This window comes from Mobula hypostoma, chromosome X1 (genome assembly GCF_963921235.1).
Source record: "Mobula hypostoma chromosome X1, sMobHyp1.1, whole genome shotgun sequence".
NCBI classification, from domain to species: domain Eukaryota; kingdom Metazoa; phylum Chordata; class Chondrichthyes; order Myliobatiformes; family Myliobatidae; genus Mobula; species Mobula hypostoma.
Window position 1 is genome coordinate 61,586,323 of NC_086128.1, and position 18,372 is coordinate 61,604,694.

The 18,372-nt window shown below is 49.5% G+C and overlaps 1 protein-coding gene across 6 annotated transcripts in view; it reads right to left on the reverse strand.

Annotated features, from left to right (window-relative positions):
* The window catches only part of LOC134340437 (tax1-binding protein 1 homolog), a 150,874-nt gene that overhangs the window by 44,906 nt on the left and 87,596 nt on the right, over nt 1–18,372 (reverse strand). For 3 of the 6 annotated variants that reach the window (XM_063037671.1, XM_063037672.1, XM_063037670.1), the window contains exons 12-13: nt 12,145–12,300; nt 2,391–2,801 (exon numbers count right to left, since the gene is read on the reverse strand). The exons of 2 other annotated variants lie outside the window; for them this stretch is intronic. In XM_063037671.1, the coding sequence (XP_062893741.1) occupies nt 2,406–2,801; nt 12,145–12,300 (552 nt within the window). In that variant the 3' untranslated portion in view covers nt 2,391–2,405. Of the gene's footprint in view, nt 1–551; nt 707–2,390; nt 2,802–12,144; nt 12,301–18,372 lie in introns of those variants that run through there. One more of the 6 variants, XM_063037675.1, reaches the window with a different exon arrangement.

Below are 18,372 nucleotides of genomic sequence, written 5' to 3' on the forward strand. Positions count from 1 at the left end.
GACCCCAAAAAAATAACCTACCAAATCACAGCAAACAACCCATAAAACCTAAAATAACACTAACATATAGTAAAAGCAGGAATGATACGATAAATACACAGCCTATATAAAGTAGAAATAATGTATGTACAGTGTAGTTTCACTTAACAGAATCAGGAAGATTAAGGCAAAACCGATTTGTAGAAAAGAAATCGGCACGTACACGCAGCCACACACAGGTGCCCGCGCAAGGCTTCATGGTCACGGTAGTCTTTCTCGGGGTAAACACAAGTGTCCTGTATTTGACTGCTACTTTTGTCCCTTATTTGGGACTGAGAAAGTTGGCAGCTCTACTTGAACACCACCACCTCCCCCGTTGGCCAGTCCGCAGGAATATTGTCAATATTAAACCGGTCCGCGGTGCCGAGAAAGGTTGGGGACCCCGGGTTAGAGCCTGAGAAAAGCACGCGAAGGTCCGCAGGTGGAGCCTGGCGTTTCTCAGTGTTTGCCAGACTACACCCGTGTCTTACGGTCGTATCTGCGTTGGAGAGGCAGGGAAGGATCACAGAAACTGCTGTCTTTTTACGTGATCTTTTATTTTTAAGAAAAAAGGAAGTTGGATATTAAAAGATCCGACTGGACTTTTTGGAGGACTTCTGGCCACGGGTGCTCAGACTAGATACAAGACCAGACAACGGCCGGAAACGTTCAGTCGGTCAGCAAGCGTCTGTGGAGAAAGAACCAGAGTTAACCCTTCAGGTTGCTGCCCTGTTAAAAGAAGCGATGACCCGAAATATGCTGTCCACGGGTGACTCCACAGGCACGACCAGCGCGCTCTTGTTTGCAGCTCTTTGCGAGTTCAATTCCTCAAATACCCCACAAAAAGATCATCACAAGGAGCAGAATTAGGCCATTCGGCCCTCTGAATCTACACCATTCCATCATGGATGATTTACTATCCCTCTCAACCCCAGTCTCTTGCCTTCTCCCCGTAACCTTTGACACCCTTACTAATCAAGAATCTATCAACCTCTGCTTTAAATATACCCAATGACTTGGCCTCCATGGCCGTCTGCCCCAATGATCTCCGCAGATTCACCACCCTCTGGCTAATGAAATTCCTCCGAATCTCTGTTCTAAAAGAACACCTCAGTACCCTGAGGCTGTGCCCTCGGGTCCCAGGCTCCCCCACGAGAGGAAACATCTTCTTCACATCCACTCTCTCTAGGCCTTTAGGATGGTAGTTCACCACCTATGAGAAGCTTTGGGATGTCCAGAGGTCGTGCGTGATGCTGAAAAAATGGAAACTTTCCCTTTTGAAGTCACGCTGCATGGTGGGGAAGAAGTGGAGGGGGCAGATGGAAATCTTTTTTTAAACTCAGCCGAGAGAGATTTGGATCTCGGAGACAGGCCCTTTGGCACACCGTGTTCACGCCAACCATTTAGACTGATTCTACCCCAAGTTATTTCGGATTCTATCAACCCCCTCCTCCTCCTCCCCCCCCCGGCCAACATCCGAGGGGGCAATTTACAGCGAACAATTAACCTGTCGATCTGCATGCCTTCGGGATGTTTGGGGAAAAGTGAACAATTACGACTGTCAATGCTGTTTTGATGTACGTGCGTCTACTGTGGTCACAGGGGGGAATGTTTAAACTCTATGCAGGTAACACCAGCATCAGGGTCAAACCTGGGTTGCGGGAGCTGAGAGACAATAGCTGGAGTTGTAGGGGACCACAGGGTAGAATTGGGGCCTTCAGCCCATCTATAAATTCCGCTTAGTCCCATCACATCCATGTACTTCTCCAAATTTCTCTTAAAACGTTGAAATCAAACCCGTGTCCGCCAGGTCATTCCACACATCTTCGAGAAGAGGTTCCCGTTCACGTTCCCTTTGACCATTTCACCTTTCACCCTCTGGCTCCAGTCTCACCCAACCTCAGGGAGGGGAAAAACAAAAGTCCAGCTTGCACCTTTGCCCTATCTGTACCCCCTCATAATTCTGTGTAACTCCTTACATTCTCCTACACTCCAGGGAATAAAGTATTCAACCTTTCCCTATTACCCAGGGCCACGTAAATTTTTATGGCGACACCCACGTAAATTTTCCCTGTAGTCTTTGAAGTTTATTGATCTCTTTCCCGTAGGTAGATGACCCTTCCCCTGCCTCGCTGGGCCACAGAGACCTTCACTCGTTGCAGTGTTTGTACTCGAGCGGTGTACGGCCCAGTTTAAAATTAACCAGGCCCTTCCTCGCCTGAACCGAGAACTGAAATTAGTCTCCCGACAGAAGGCTGCAGTACCAGGCTTCTCCACCAGGGGCCCTCAGCGGGCTAAAATGGCACCCTGACAAGATGGTGTCACAGATGTCTCCCCCCACCCACACACACAGTCAGGGGTTTAAACCCGTCCTGCGAGCATGAATCCTACAAAATCCCAGCCTTAGACAAGCTAGCTTTACTGGGCCGCGCGGTCAGCCCAAGGCTTTTCAGCACCGGCGATCCGGGTTCAGTTTGTATGCTCTCACTGTGACTGCGCGAGTTTCCTCCGGGTGCTCTGGTTTCCGCCCACATTTGAGTACCTACAGGGTTAGGGTTAGTAAGCTGTGGCCACATCCTCAGACTGTGTTGATTGTTGGCACATTTGATGTACATGTGGCAAATATTTGAAATCCTTTTTTTGGAGGTAATGTTTTGAAATACGTTATTATAGATAGGCTCTACACTTAATAGAAAGGCTCCTTCCATTTCTCTACCTGTCTCTGCAATTTCTGTGATCCCAGCACCCTCCTTGATTGGACAGTGACATTTGCTCTTATCTTCCTGTCGCACAGAAAACAAGAAATTGCATTTTTAAATTTTAGAAAGCAAGGGACCACTGGCAATAGAACGCTTTCAAGCCATCGCAAAGGTTGTCACTACCGGCTGGGAAGCGGCGAAGGAAGGGGGTCTAGGTTCTTGTACATAGTGCTGGAGGAACTCCAGCAGGCCAGGCAGCAGCCATCTCAGGAGGGGAATAAACAGCCGACAATTCGGATCAAAATGAGTTCGGCCCCCTACCTTTCCAGCCTATCACCTCCCAGCTTTTTGCTTCATCTCCCCTCCTGCACCCACTCGCCTAGTTTCACCTCTCATCATTTAATGTACTCCTTCCTCTCCACCTCCCCCCACCCCCTGGTTTCTTTCCCCCATCCTGATGAAAGATCTTGGCATGAAACCTCGACTGTTTATTCCTCTCCATAGATGCTGCCTGACCTGCCAAGTTCCTCCAACATTGTGTGTGTGTGTGTGTGTGTGTGTGTGTGTGAGAGAGTGTGTGAGAGAGAGAGAGAGAGAGTCCGTCCGTCCGTCCGTCCATCAACCGTGGTTGGCAGCTCATCTAGGAGAAAGAAAAACTCTGATCTCAAACCTCTTCTCCCTTGTGGTGATACCCACTCATGGGTAAGGCCTCTGGAGTTTAACCCCCCACCCCCCGAAATGAAAAATCCAGAGCTGGAATCCCTAAGACAGTCCTACGTTGAGTTCAACGCTGACTGGCAACTCCTGGTGCCAAACTGTATCGGTCTCTGCCGTTCCTTTGGGTCCATCGGCTGCGTGGAGAGGGTACACGGGCAACAGCTCGCTCTCCGTATCACAGTCCCCTGCATATCCAGCATCTGCAGAACCTCCTGTGTTTCTGAATTCTTACCAGACCGTCCTATTAAGCGGCAGACGCCAAGACCAACTGATCTTGTTGAGGACACGGTCTGCCACAGAACTTCGACCCAAACTGAATCCGGAACAGATGTACCAAGCCGTGAATCAGTTCCGCAGTTTGGTATCTTGTTTCACCCACCTCACTCGATTAAGCAGAGGCACCTGATTTAAAGAAGTCAGTGCTAAGATGGTGGGTTTGTGAGATTTCACCTCCAATTCAGCTGTTGGGAGGGGAGGGGGTTTAGTGGGTGGGGTTGGGGCTACAAAAAGGACCAACTTTCGGACTTTCTAAAATATTAAAAGCTGAATGCTTCTGAGGGTGAGCTTTTGGGACACAGGTTCAAAGAAAGCACCCTGCAACATGGGAGACACAGGGAAGAGGGGGAAGAGTGTTGAACCCAGGTCTATGAACCAGGCTCACTCCGCACATGGCCTCTCCTGGGAAGAACCCTGTCCGCAGGGAAATCAGGAACACAGCAGATGCTGGAAATCCAGAGTAAAATGTACAAGACGCTAGGGGGACTCAGGAGGTCAGGGAACATCTACCGAGAGGAATAAAGAAGCCTACCTTCTCTCAACTTCTCGGCCCAAAACATCGTCTCTGTACCCCTCTCTACGGATGCTGCCTGACCTGCTGAGTTCCTCCAGCGTCTTGTGTGCGTTAAGTCAACATCAGGGGCTCCCAACCCCTTTTTATGCCGTGGAGCCTTAGCGTTGACGGAGGGGCCGTGGGACCCCAGCTCTACAAGAAAAGGGTCAGTCTACGGGGAAACTCCCAGGGATTCCGGGTTGACTCCTGCGTAGAAGTCAGCCAGCTCTCCAACAGCAAGGAGTTTCCGAGGGAAGGAAGAGTCACCTCTTCCGGAAAAGAAAAGTGTCCCATGAACCAGCTGATGCATCCGTGCCCAATGACTGAGATTGCCAATGGGCTCCACTCAGACCCGGGTCACAGGATCAGTGGGGAGAAAAAGCTGCAGAAAACTGCAAACGCGGCCAGCCTCCATCACGGGCGCTAGCCTCCCCAGCATCCAGACCATCTTCACAGGCAAGGCCTCAAAAAGCAGCATTCCGACCCCCTCACCCCCAGGACATGCCCCTTTCTCATCACTACCATCAGGGGGGAGGTACAGGAGCCTGAAGACACACACTCAACGATTCAGGAACAGCTTCTTCCCCTCTGCCATCAGGGAGGAGGTACAGGAGCCTGAAGACACACACTCAACGATTCAGGAACAGCTTCTTCCCCTCTGCCATCAGGGAGGAGGTACAGGAGCCTGAAGACACAGACTCAACGATTCAGGAACAGCTTCTTCCCCTCTGCCTTCAGATTTCTGAAAGGACGTTGAACAACCTCACCATTTTTTTTGCTCTCTTTTTGCACTGCATAATTAATTCAATATACAGTCTGTGTGTGTCCGTGTGGAAGGCGTGTGCGTGTGCGTCTGGATTTCCAGCATCTGCAGAGTCTCTCGTGTTTAAGAAAGTCTGCTGAGTATAGATATTCCTTCAATTTGAGAAGTGCCTGAATACTATCTAAACCCACACAAAGAGGTTTTTCTGTAGGTCTTTTACATTTATCATAGTTTTTCCACACGTTCTATTGTACTTCTTTATTTTCCTGTAAATGTAAGAAAGTGGATCTCAAGGTGAATGTATGGTGACATTTACTGTATGTACTCTGATAATAAATTTACTTTGAACTTCGAACGTGACATGTGGGTGTGACGTCAGACAACGCACTGCGGCGTTACACCTGCATGTCTACTCGTCCTGTATCAGTAGGGACCTGCTCCCACCTCCACTGCCGTTGGAAAGAGCGACCTGATCCGTCCCGGACGGGCCGAAGTCTCACTTTCCGGTCCACTAATTCCTTTGTTCTTTCGGTCTGGCGCCATTGTCCCTGACCCAGGCACGCGCACCCGGGGTGCATCACGACCCGCAGGTTGTCAGGGGCGCGTGGCGCCTAGCCCCTAGCCCCATCTCTCCGTTACAACCCAAGGACAAGTCTCACAGAGGGCCAATGGTTGAAGCACCCTAACGGCTCCCATTCGGGTAGGGGAAATTAGGACAGGAAAGGCTCCCCTATCACTGCCAATGCATGCCCAAAGTTTGCATTTATTTATCGTAGACCTCTGACTCTTGCCGGTGCCAAGTAGGCTCTTTGAGTTGTGCCACTCTACCATCGCCTGACAACCCCAATTAACCCTAACCTACCCTCGGGGCAATTTACCCATTAACCCACTCAGCTACCCAGTACGTCTTTCGGCTGTGGGGGGGTAACCGGAGTACGCGGGGTAAACCCACCCACTCCACGGGGCGGACGCAATGAGAACCGTCACGGAACGGCGCCGGAACTGAACTCTGAACTCCACTACCGCCCCCCCGAGCTGGAACGGCGTCCCGCTCACCCGCTACACTACCGTGACGCCCCACCGCGTACTGAGGTGCGGGCACTGTACTGGACAGATCCTCCGGGAGGAGGTCCGGTCAGGAGGGAGTTACACCGACACGAGATCGACCTCCGCTGTGCCGCAGAGAACGGGCGGCAGCTGTGAAGGGAGAGGCTGGACAACCAAAAGACCCAACCACCGACCACAGACACCACCTGCTCTCACCCACACTGCTCCAGAATATGTGGATCCCGGATCGGCCTCTACAGTCAGCTGAGGACCCACCGATCGACAATCCCTCAGGAGAACATCGTCCTCGGCTCGAGTGATCGCACTATGACATATGTACGTCACCACTGAGATTCACTTTCTTGCAGGCATTCACAGCAGAACACAGAAATACATTACAGCCAATGAAAAGCTACCAGGACTGGCAAACAACCAATGTGTAAAAAAAAGGTAAATTGCAAAAAATAAGCAGCACTGAGAACATGAGTTGTTGAGTCTTTGAAAATGAGTTGTGGATCAGTTCAGTGTTGGGGTGAGTGAAGTTACCCACAATTGTTCAGGAGACTGATGACTGAGGGGTAATAATTGTTCCTGAACTCAATAGTGGGGGTCCCGAGGCTCCTGTACCTCCTTCCTGATGGTTGAGGGGTAATAACTACTCCTGAACATGGTGGTGTGGGTCCTGAGGCTCCTGTACCTCCTTCCTGATGGTTGAGGGGTGATAACTGTTCCTGAACCTGGTGGTGTGGGTCCCGAGGCTCCTGTACCTCCTTCCTGATGGTTGAGGGGTAATAACTACTCCTGAACATGGTGGTGTGGGTCCTGAGGCTCCTGTACCTCCTTCCTGATGGTTGAGGGGTGATAACTGTTCCTGAACCTGGTGGTGTGGGTCCCGAGGCTCCTGTACCTCCTTCCTGATGGTTGAGGGGTAATAACTGTTCCTGAACCTGGTGGTGTGATTCCTGAGGCTCCTGTACCTCCTTCCTGATGGTTGAGGGGTAATAACTGTTCCTGAACCTGGTGGTGAGGGTCCTGAGGCTCCTGTACCTCCTTCCTGACGGTTGAGGGGTAATAACTGTTCCTGAACCTGGTGGTGTGGGACCCGAGGCTCCTGTACCTCCTTCCTGATGGTTGAGGGGTAATAACTGTTCCTGAACCTGGTGGTGTGGGACCCGAGGCTCCTGTACCTCCTTCCTGATGGTTGAGGGGTAATAACTGTTCCTGAACCTGGTGGTGTGGGTCCTGAGGCTCCTGTACCTCCTTCCTGATGGTTGAGGGGTAATAACTGTTCCTGAACCTGGTGGTGTGGGTCCTGAGGCTCCTGTACCTCCTTCCTGATGGCTGAGGGGTAATAACTGTTCCTGAACCTGGTGGTGTGGGTCCTGAGGCTCCTGTACCTCCTCCCTGATGGTTGAGGGGTAATAACTGTTCCTGAACCTGGTGGTGTGGGTCCTGAGGCTCCTGTACCTCCTTCCTGATGGTTGAGGGGTAATAACTGTTCCTGAACCTGGTGGTGTGGGTCCCGAGGCTCCTGTACCTCCTTCCTGATGGTTGAGGGGTAATAACTGTTCCTGAACCTGGTGGTGTGGGTCCTGAGGCTCCTGTACCTCCTTCCTGATGGTTGAGGGGTAATAACTGTTCCTGAACCTGGTGGTGTGGGTCCTGAGGCTCCTGTACCTCCTCCCTGATGGTTGAGGGGTAATAACTGTTCCTGAACCTGGTGGTGTGGGTCCTGAGGCTCCTGTACCTCCTTCCTGATGGCTGAGGGGTAATAACTGTTCCTGAACCTGGTGGTGTGGGTCCTGAGGCTCCTGTACCTCCTCCCTGATGGTTGAGGGGTAATAACTGTTCCTGAACCTGGTGGTATGGGTCCTGAGGCTCCTGTACCTCCTTCCTGATGGTTGAGGGGTAATAACTGTTCCTGAACCTGGTGGTGTGGGTCCTGAGGCTCCTGTACCTCCTTCCTGATGGTTGAGGGGTAATAATTATTCCTGAACCTGGTGGTGTGGGTCCTGATGCTCCTGTACCTCCTTCCTGATGATTGAGGGGTAATAACTGTCCCTGAACCTGGTGGTGTGGGTCCTGAGGCTCCTGTACCTCCTTCCTGATGGTTGAGGGGTAATAACTATTCCTGAACCTGGTGGTGTGGGTCCTGAGTCTCCCTGTACCTCCTCCCTGATGGTTGAGGGGTAATAACTGTTCCTGAACCTGGTGGTGTGGGACCTGAGGCTCCTGTACCTCCTTCCTGATGGTTGAGGGGTAGGAACTGTTCCTGAACCTGGTGGTGTGGGTCCTGAGGCTCCTGTACCTCCTTCCTGATGGTTGAGGGGTAATAACTGTTCCTGAACCTGGTGGTGTGGGTCCTGAGGCTCCTGTACCTCCTTCCTGATGGTTGAGGGGTAATAACTGTTCCTGAACCTGGTGGTGTGGGTCCCGAGGCTCCTGTACCTCCTTCCTGATGGTTGAGGGGTAATAATTATTCCTGAACCTGGTGGTGTGGGTCCTGATGCTCCTGTACCTCCTTCCTGATGGTTGAGGGGTAATAACTGTTCCTGAACCTGGTGGTGTGGGTCCTGAGGCTCCTGTACCTCCTTCCTGATGGTTGAGGGGTAATAACTGTTCCTGAACCTGGTGGTGTGGGACCCGAGGCTCCTGTACCTCCTTCCTGATGGTTGAGTGGTAATAACTGTTCTTGAACCTGGTGGTGTGGGTCCTGAGTCTCCTGTACCTCCTTCCTCATGGTTGAGTGGTAATAACTGTTCTTGAACCTGGTGGTGTGGGTCCTGAGGCTCCTGTACCTCCTTCCTGATGATTGAGGGGTAATAACTGTTCCTGAACCTGGTGGTGTGGGTCCTGATGCTCCTGTACCTCCTTCCTGATGGTTGAGGGGTAATAACTGTTCCTGAACCTGGTGGTGTGGGTCCTGATGCTCCTGTACCTCCTTCCTGATGGTTATGGGGTAATAACTGTTCCTGAAGCTGGTGGTGTGGGTCCTGAGGCTCCTGTACCTCCTCCCTGATGGTTGAGGGGTAATAACTGTTCCTGAACCTGGTGGTGTGGGTCCTGAGGCTCCTGTACCTCCTTCCTGATGGCTGAGGGGTAATAACTGTTCCTGAACCTGGTGGTGTGGGTCCTGAGGCTCCTGTACCTCCTCCCTGATGGTTGAGGGGTAATAACTGTTCCTGAACCTGGTGGTATGGGTCCTGAGGCTCCTGTACCTCCTTCCTGATGGTTGAGGGGTAATAACTGTTCCTGAACCTGGTGGTGTGGGTCCTGAGGCTCCTGTACCTCCTTCCTGATGGTTGAGGGGTAATAATTATTCCTGAACCTGGTGGTGTGGGTCCTGATGCTCCTGTACCTCCTTCCTGATGATTGAGGGGTAATAACTGTCCCTGAACCTGGTGGTGTGGGTCCTGAGGCTCCTGTACCTCCTTCCTGATGGTTGAGGGGTAATAACTATTCCTGAACCTGGTGGTGTGGGTCCTGAGTCTCCCTGTACCTCCTCCCTGATGGTTGAGGGGTAATAACTGTTCCTGAACCTGGTGGTGTGGGACCTGAGGCTCCTGTACCTCCTTCCTGATGGTTGAGGGGTAGGAACTGTTCCTGAACCTGGTGGTGTGGGTCCTGAGGCTCCTGTACCTCCTTCCTGATGGTTGAGGGGTAATAACTGTTCCTGAACCTGGTGGTGTGGGTCCTGAGGCTCCTGTACCTCCTTCCTGATGGTTGAGGGGTAATAACTGTTCCTGAACCTGGTGGTGTGGGTCCCGAGGCTCCTGTACCTCCTTCCTGATGGTTGAGGGGTAATAATTATTCCTGAACCTGGTGGTGTGGGTCCTGATGCTCCTGTACCTCCTTCCTGATGGTTGAGGGGTAATAACTGTTCCTGAACCTGGTGGTGTGGGTCCTGAGGCTCCTGTACCTCCTTCCTGATGGTTGAGGGGTAATAACTGTTCCTGAACCTGGTGGTGTGGGACCCGAGGCTCCTGTACCTCCTTCCTGATGGTTGAGTGGTAATAACTGTTCTTGAACCTGGTGGTGTGGGTCCTGAGTCTCCTGTACCTCCTTCCTCATGGTTGAGTGGTAATAACTGTTCTTGAACCTGGTGGTGTGGGTCCTGAGGCTCCTGTACCTCCTTCCTGATGATTGAGGGGTAATAACTGTTCCTGAACCTGGTGGTGTGGGTCCTGATGCTCCTGTACCTCCTTCCTGATGGTTGAGGGGTAATAACTGTTCCTGAACCTGGTGGTGTGGGTCCTGATGCTCCTGTACCTCCTTCCTGATGGTTATGGGGTAATAACTGTTCCTGAAGCTGGTGGTGTGGGTCCTGAGGCTCCTGTACCTTCTTCCTGATGGTTGAGGGGTAATAACTGTTCCTGAACCTGGTGGTGTGGGTCCTGATGCTCCTGTACCTCCTTCCTGATGATTGAGGGGGTAATAACTGTTCCTGAACCTGGTGGTGTGGGTCCTGATGCTCCTGTACCTCCTTCCTGATGGTTGAGGGGTAATAACTGTTCCTGAACCCAGTGGTGTGAGTCCTGAGGCTCCTATACCTCCTCCCTGATGGCTGAGGGGTAATAACTGTTCCTGAACCTGGTGGTGTGGGACCTGGTCAAGGACCAACTGTATTTGCCATCTACATAGACATGCATTAGGATTTTGCTGTGGTGTGTTGGTCAGGGGCGTGTCAGGCAACAATTATAAAGAATTATATAAAAGTAAAAAGTTAGGAGGTTAAAGTACAGATATGGGATATTAGTGGGTAGAATTTCTGGGCCAGTGTTAAAACATGAAATAGCCCAAAGTTAGTTAGCATGTAATAAAAAATCATAGGTAACCTTTGTGAAGAATGGTGAGAGTCTGAGATCATTGTTAAAGGTCCCAATAACTTAGAGACATCCTAACGATCTGATCTCAAGTCTAAACAAAGCTGTTACCACAATAAAAAGGTGTGCTTATAATAAAAAAAAATTGTGGCTTCCTGCTATAAATCCACTAAAAACAGTGACTTTCCCCAAGCAGTGAGGTTGATCAACACCCCCACCCACTGACCCACCCCTCCACACCCCCCCAACCACCACTACTTTATCATTTCCTGTCGGAGTCACCTTACGTAGAGACACTCCTGTGCCCAGCGTCACTTTATGGACACACAATCAATGTATATAGGCCATCTTATGTATTTATATTTATAGTGGTTGTTCCCCCCCCCCCCCAAAGTTTAACTTACAGGTTGAGCGGGTGGCGAGGAAGGCAAATGCAAAGTTAGTATTCATTTTGAGAGGACGAGAATAGAAAAAGAAGGATAGAATGCTGAGGATTTAAGGAAGAGCTGAGGCCTCACTTGGAGCATTGTGTGTGAGCAGTTTTGGGGCCCCCTTATCTGAGAAAGGTTGGGCCGACGCTGGAGAGCGTTCGAAGGAGGTTCACAAAACCGATTCCGGGATTGAAAGGGTTACCACGTGAGAACCGGTGGAAGACTCCGGGCCTGTACTCAGTGGAATTCAGAAGAATGTGGGGGAGGGGGGGTGAAATCTCATTGAAACCTATCGAATGGTGAAAGGCTTCAATAGAGTGGCTGCAGGGAGGATGTTTCATACTGTGGGGGGTGGGGTCTAGGGCCAGAGGACACAGCCTCGGGGTAGAGGGGGCGACCGATTAGAAGGAATTTCTTCAGCCAGACGGTGGAGGATCTGTGGAATTCGTTGCCACAGTCGGCTGTGGAGGCCAGGTCACTGGGTGTGGTTCAGGCAGAGGTTGATAGGCTGCTCAGGGCATAAAGGGTGTCAGGGAGAAGGCAGGAGATTGAGGCCGAGAGGAAAACCAGATCAACCATGCTGAAATGACGGAGCGCTCTCGATGGGCCAAACGGTCTGATTCTCTTCCCGTATCTTATGGTCTTTTTAATTACTATTATTGTGTTATCTTAACTCTGTGTGTTTTTTTTGTGCTGCATCAGATCTGGAGTAACAATTATTTCGTCCCCCCGTACCCTCGCGTACAGGAAACGACATCAAACAACTCTAAATCTTGGGTAGACTGCTTACTGTCAGGTGGGCATCCTACCAACCTACCAACAAAGCTTTCAACTTGTTGATCTGCTTATGCAGTTTCTGGCACTCCTTGTACTTTTGGACATAGCAGGACTTCCCGGTCAGCAGTTTAGCCTTTAAGCTTGCAAGCTCCTTCTGGACCGGGTGGTCTGCTGAGATAGTTGCCTCAGTGCAAGCCTAGAAGCACAACAGATACACATGGGTAGATTTCTGTGGCCTTAGCAGAGCAACTTCTAACAGAATGTTTTCAGCGCGACACCGGAGCTCAAAACCGGAGCTCTTGCAACTTAACCCAGGGGTCCCCAACCTTTTTTGGCACCGCGGACCGGTTTAATATTGACAATATTCCTGCGGACCGGCCGACCGGGGAGGTGGTGGTGTTCAAGTGGAGCTGCCAACTTTCTCACTCCCAAATAAGGGACAAAAGTAGCAGTCAAATACAGGACACTTGTGTTTACCCCAAGAAAGACTACCGTGACCATGAAGCTTCGCGCGGGCACCTGTGTGCGGCTGCGTGTACGTACCGAATTTCTTTTTCTACAAATCGGTTTTGGCTGAATCTTCCCGATTCTGTTAAGTGAAACTAAACTGTACATACATCATTTCTACTTTATATAGGCTGTGTATTTATCATATCATTCCTGCTTTTACTATGTGCTAGTGTTACTTTAGGTTTTATGTGTTATTTGGTATGATTTGGTAGGTTAATTTTCCCCATAAAAAGGAATGGTAATTGCTTCTTCGCTTTACGCCATTTCGGCTTACAATGGTTTCATAGGAACGTTCTACCTTAGCGGGGGAAATACGGGACAAGGGCGGTCCCGTATGGAACAAACCAATTTAGCCCAATATACGGGATGTCCCGGCTAATGCGTGACAGGGAATGAGGAAAGGTGCAGCTGACTCATATCGTTAAATCATATTGTTTCCTCGCGGCTCGGTAGCACATGCTTTGCGGCCCTGTGGTTGGGGACCACTGACTTAACCGGTAGGTGTATGGCTTAGTGTGAAACTTGCTGGTGTGTTTTATCGATTTATCTGTCTGTTTGAGATACACCATGGAAAACACCCTTCCGGCCCTCTGAGTCATGCTGCACAGTAACCTCCGATTTAACCCCAGCCAAATCCCCAGACAATTTACAAAGACCAATTAACCTACTACCCAGTTATGTCTTCGGACTGTGGGAGGAAACCGGAACACCCGGAGGAAACCCACGCGGTCATGGGGGTGGAGAACATACAAACTCCTCATGGGAATTGAACCCGGGTCACTGGTACCGTAAAACATTGCGCTGACAGCTACCCTACTGTACCGCCCCGACTCTGCTGGCAAGAAAGACCAAACACACACACACACACACACACACACAAGCAGCTCTTCTCATTTAAGAAAGTCCTGAATTAGTCTTCACTTGATCTTAGGGGGCTCCAGAGAAGCTCTACTCCTCCGTTTCACTCCTTGCGGGTTTACGTTCGCCTCTCCCGCGATGGCCGGAGCGGTCGAGCTGGGAAGAAGTCACGACATGCTAACCGTCGTGATCGCGGGGGGGGGGAATGGGGGGGCACCCTCAAAGGGTCAGTTGACCTATTGTACCTGTGCTCAGTCAGGCTCCCAGCGCGGGCCACCCCGACGTACAAACTCCTTACAGCTGAACGCGGGTCGCTGGCGCTGTACGCGGGTTACGGTGAGCGATGCACCACTGCGCCACCCTGACTTGGGCAAGGGTCCAGAGGCAGACGGGAGTCACGTTTCAGGCTGCTAGAGGGCTCAACCTTGCAACTTGCAGTATTTCTACAAAGTGCTTTGTAACCCCACCCCCCACCCCAGCTTAAAGAGCTTGGATAAGGTGCTGTTTAAAAGATTAGATTAGGTTAGATTCAACTTTATTGTCCTTGTGCCGAGTACAGATACAAAGCCAATGAAATGCAGTTAGCATCTGACCAGAAATGCAAACAATAGTATTATTTACAAAATAACTGCGAATAAAAAGTGCTACAGCACACAAATATAAAAGTACTGAGACAGTACAATATGGGTGCAATACTGCTTAGCGCTGTGATGAGGGGTTCAGCAGGGTCACAGCCTCAGGGAAGAAGCTCTTTCTGTGTCTGCTGGTGCGGGAGCGGAGGAGAGTAAAACGTCCATGGTTACGGTGAGAAGCATCCTTGATAATGCTTTTCGATCTATTCCAGAGAAGTTACTGGTGGTGAGCAGAATCAATTGGTTCCTTAAGGCTGTTACAGCCGGGGGTGGAAATGGGGACAAGCTCCCACTACCCATTAAGTGTTCCCAATGGTGTACGGCTCAAATCGCCCCTGACAAACCAAGTCCAGCTCCTGCCCTTCACGTGTGGCTAAGCTACTAAGCCTGGCGGAACTGTTCCTACTGACAATCGCTTCAGGCAAGCGGGGCTCGTCAGCCGTCGTTGGCAGCTCATCTCGGAGAAGGAAAACTCTGATCTCAAACCTCCGCTGCCTCGTACTCTCGCGGGGAAGGCTTCGGGAGTAAACCCCGAGGGGAAAAATCGGGAGCTGGAGTCCCTACGTCGAGTTCAATGCTGACTGGCACCTCCTGGTGCCAAACTGTATCGGTCTCTGCCGTTCCTTTGGGTTCATCAGCTGCGTGGAGAGGGGGAGCCTGCCACACGGACAACAGCTTGCTCTCCATATCGTACTGTCCATATCTGGACAGCTGGGACACAACATCCGTGGTTGGCCCAGACCGACGGAGACCCGTAGAATCAACTAGACTGCCTTTAAAAGGAGCTGTCACGATGGGCCACAAATAGCCACACTCATGCAAGTTGGAGAAAACAGAACCCTGGGCCAGCTGCGTGGAAATTTGGAGTTGTACATATCCTGGCGGAAAGGCGCTGATTGACGTCAACCGAAATCTATTCGCGTAGGAACCCACCCACAGTGACTGCAAGGGTGTCAGATGGTCATTTCTTCCGGAAGCCTCATTTGGTATAGGAAATCAATTTCAATTCAACTGGGTTACTGGATGCAATGGAATAATGTTCTGGGAAATCAAACCATCATGCATAAACTTATACTGTGCATTGCTTCACTCACCTGGAGCTTGGATAAAGTTCCATATAGAATCAAAACGTCCACTTGATCAGGGAGTAAGCTGGTTACAAAAACAGTGACTCTCCCCAAGCAGCAAGGCTGATCAACACTAACCCACCCCTCCACACCCACAAACGCCACTACCTTATCATCTCCTGTCAGCGTCACCTTATGTACAGACACTCCTGTGCCCAGCGTCACTTTATGGACGTACAATCAATGTACAGTATGTGAACGATCCTAGAGTCATTTAAAAAAAAGTACAGCACAGAAACAGGCCCTTCAGCCCATCTAGTCCATGACGAGACATTTGAAGTGCCTACTCCCATCGACCTGCAATGGGACCATAACCCTACCATCCATGTGCCTATCGAAAATGCTCTGAAACGTTGAAATCGAGCTCGCAGGCACCACATGTACTGGCAGCTTGTTCCACATGCTCAGCAGCCCTCCAAGTGAAGAAGTTTCCCCTCATGTTCCCCTTAAATATTTCACCTTTCACCCTTAAACCATTACCCTTATTAAACATATATTATTTGTTTTGCACTATTTTTACTTCTATTTAATATCCACACGGTGTCTATAAAAAGTATTCACCCTCCCCAGATGTTTTCATGTTTTATTGTTTTACAACATTGAATCACAGTGGATTTAATTTGCCTTTTTTTTTTGACACTGATCGACAGAAAAAGCCTCTTTCGTGTTCAAGTGAAAACAGATCTCTACAAGGTGATCTAAATTTATTACAAATATAAAGCACAAATTAATTGTTATTCACCCCCTTTAATATGACACACCGAATCATCACTGGTGCAGCCATATGGTTTTAGAAGTCACATAATTTGTTGAATGGAGATCACCTGTGTGCAGTCAAAGTGTTTCAATTGTTACACCTGTATCTGGAAGGTCCAACTGCTGGTGAGTCAGTATCCTGGCAAAAACTACACCATGAAGACAGAAAAACATTCCAAGGAACTCCGCGAAAAAGTTATTGAAAAGCACAAGTCAGGAGACGGATACAAGAAAATTTCCAAGTCACTGAATGTCCCTTACAGTTAAGTCAATAATCAAGATATGGAAAGAATGCAAAGCTGTAAATCTGCCTAGAACAGGCTATCCTAAAAAAAAACTGGGTGACTGCACAAGAAGGGGACTAGTGAGGGAGGCCACCAAGAGACCCATGACAATTCTGGAAGAGTTACAAGCTTCAGTGGCTGAGATGGGAGAGACTGCACATACAACAACTGTTGCCCAGGTGCTTCACCCAGCTGTAACTTTATAGCAGAGAAAGTCACTGTTGAAAAAAAAACTCACTTGAAATCTTAGCTAGAGTTTGCCAGAAAGCATGTGGGAGACTCTGAAGTCAGCTGGAAGAAGGTTCTATGATCTGATGAAACCAAAATTGAGCTTTATGGCCATCAGATTAAACACTGATTGGCATAAGCCAGACACTGCACATCATCCAAAACACCATCCCTACCGTGAAGCATGGTGGTGGCTGCATCATGCTGTGGGGATGTTTCACTGCAGCAGGCCCTGGAAGGCTTGTGAAGGTAGAGGGTAAAATGAATGCAGCAAAATACAGGGAAATCCTGGAGGAAAACCTGATGCAATCTTCAAGAGAACTGCGACTTGAGAGAAGATTTGTTTTCCAGCAAGACAATGACCCCAAGCATAAAGCCAAAGCTACGTAGCAAAGTTTAAAAACAACAAAGTTAATGTCCTGGAGTGCCTAAGTCAGAGTCCAGACCTCAATCTAATTGAGAATCTATGGCTGGACTTGAAAAGGGCTGTTTACTTACCATCCCCATGCAATCTGACAGAGCTTGAGCAGTTTTGTAAAGAAGAATGGGGAAAAATTGCAGTGTTCAGATGTGCAAAGCTGATAGAGAGCTATCCACACAGACTCAAGGCTGTAATTGCTGCCAAAGGTGCATCTACTAAATACTGGCTTGAAGGGGGTGAGTAATTAGAAACCATAGAAACTATAGCACAGAAACAGGCCTTTTGGCCCTTCTTGGCTGTGCCGAACCATTTTCTGCCTAGTCCCACTGACCTGCACACGGACCATATCCCTCCATATACCTCCCATCCATGTATCTGTCCAATTTATTCTTAAATGTTAAAAAAGAACCCACATTTACCACCTCATCTGGCAGCTCATTCCATACTCCCACCACTCTCTGTGTGAAGAAGCGCCCCCCCCAATGTTCCCTTTAAACTTTTCCCCCCCTCACCCTTAACCCATGTCCTCTGGTTTTTTTTCTCCCCTTGCCTCAGTGGAAAAAGCCCGCTTGCATTCACTCTATCAATACCCATCGTAATTTTATATACCTCTATCAAATCTCCTCTCATTCTTCTACGCTCCAGGGAATAAAGTCCTAACCTATTCAACCTTTCTCTGTAACTGAGTTTCTCAAGTCCTGGCAACATCCTTGTAAACCTTCTCTGCACTCTTTCAACCTTATTTACATCCTTCCTGTAATTTGGTGACCAAAACTGAACACAATACTCCAGATTCGGCCTCACCAATGCCTTATACAACCTTATCATAACATTCCAGCTCTTATACTCAATACTTTGATTAATAAAGGCCAATGTACCAAAAGCTCTCTTTACAACCCTATCTACTTGTGACGACACTTTTAGGGAATTTTGTATCTGTATTCCCAGATCCCTCTGTTCTACTGCACTCCTCAGTGCCTTACCATTAACCCTGTATGTTCTACGTTGGTTTGTCCTTCCAACATGCAATACCTCACACTTGTCAGTATTAAATTCCATTTGCCATTTTTCAGCCCATTTTTCCAGCTGGTCCAAGTCCCTCTGCAGGCTCTGAAAACCTTCCTCACCGTCTACTACACCTCCAATCTTTGTATCATCAGCAAACTTGCTGATCCAATTTACCACATTATCATCCAGATCATTGATATAGATGACAAATAACAATGGACCCAGAACTGATCCCTGTGGCACACCACTAGTCACAGGCCTCCACTCTGAGAAGCAATTCTCTACCACCACTCTCTGGCTTCTTCCATCGAGCCAATGTCTAATCCAATTTACCACCTCTCCATGTATACCTAGCGACTGAATTTTCCTAAATAACCTCCCATGCGGGACCTTGTCAAAGGCCTTACTGAAGTCCATGTAGACAATATCCACTGCCTTCCCTTC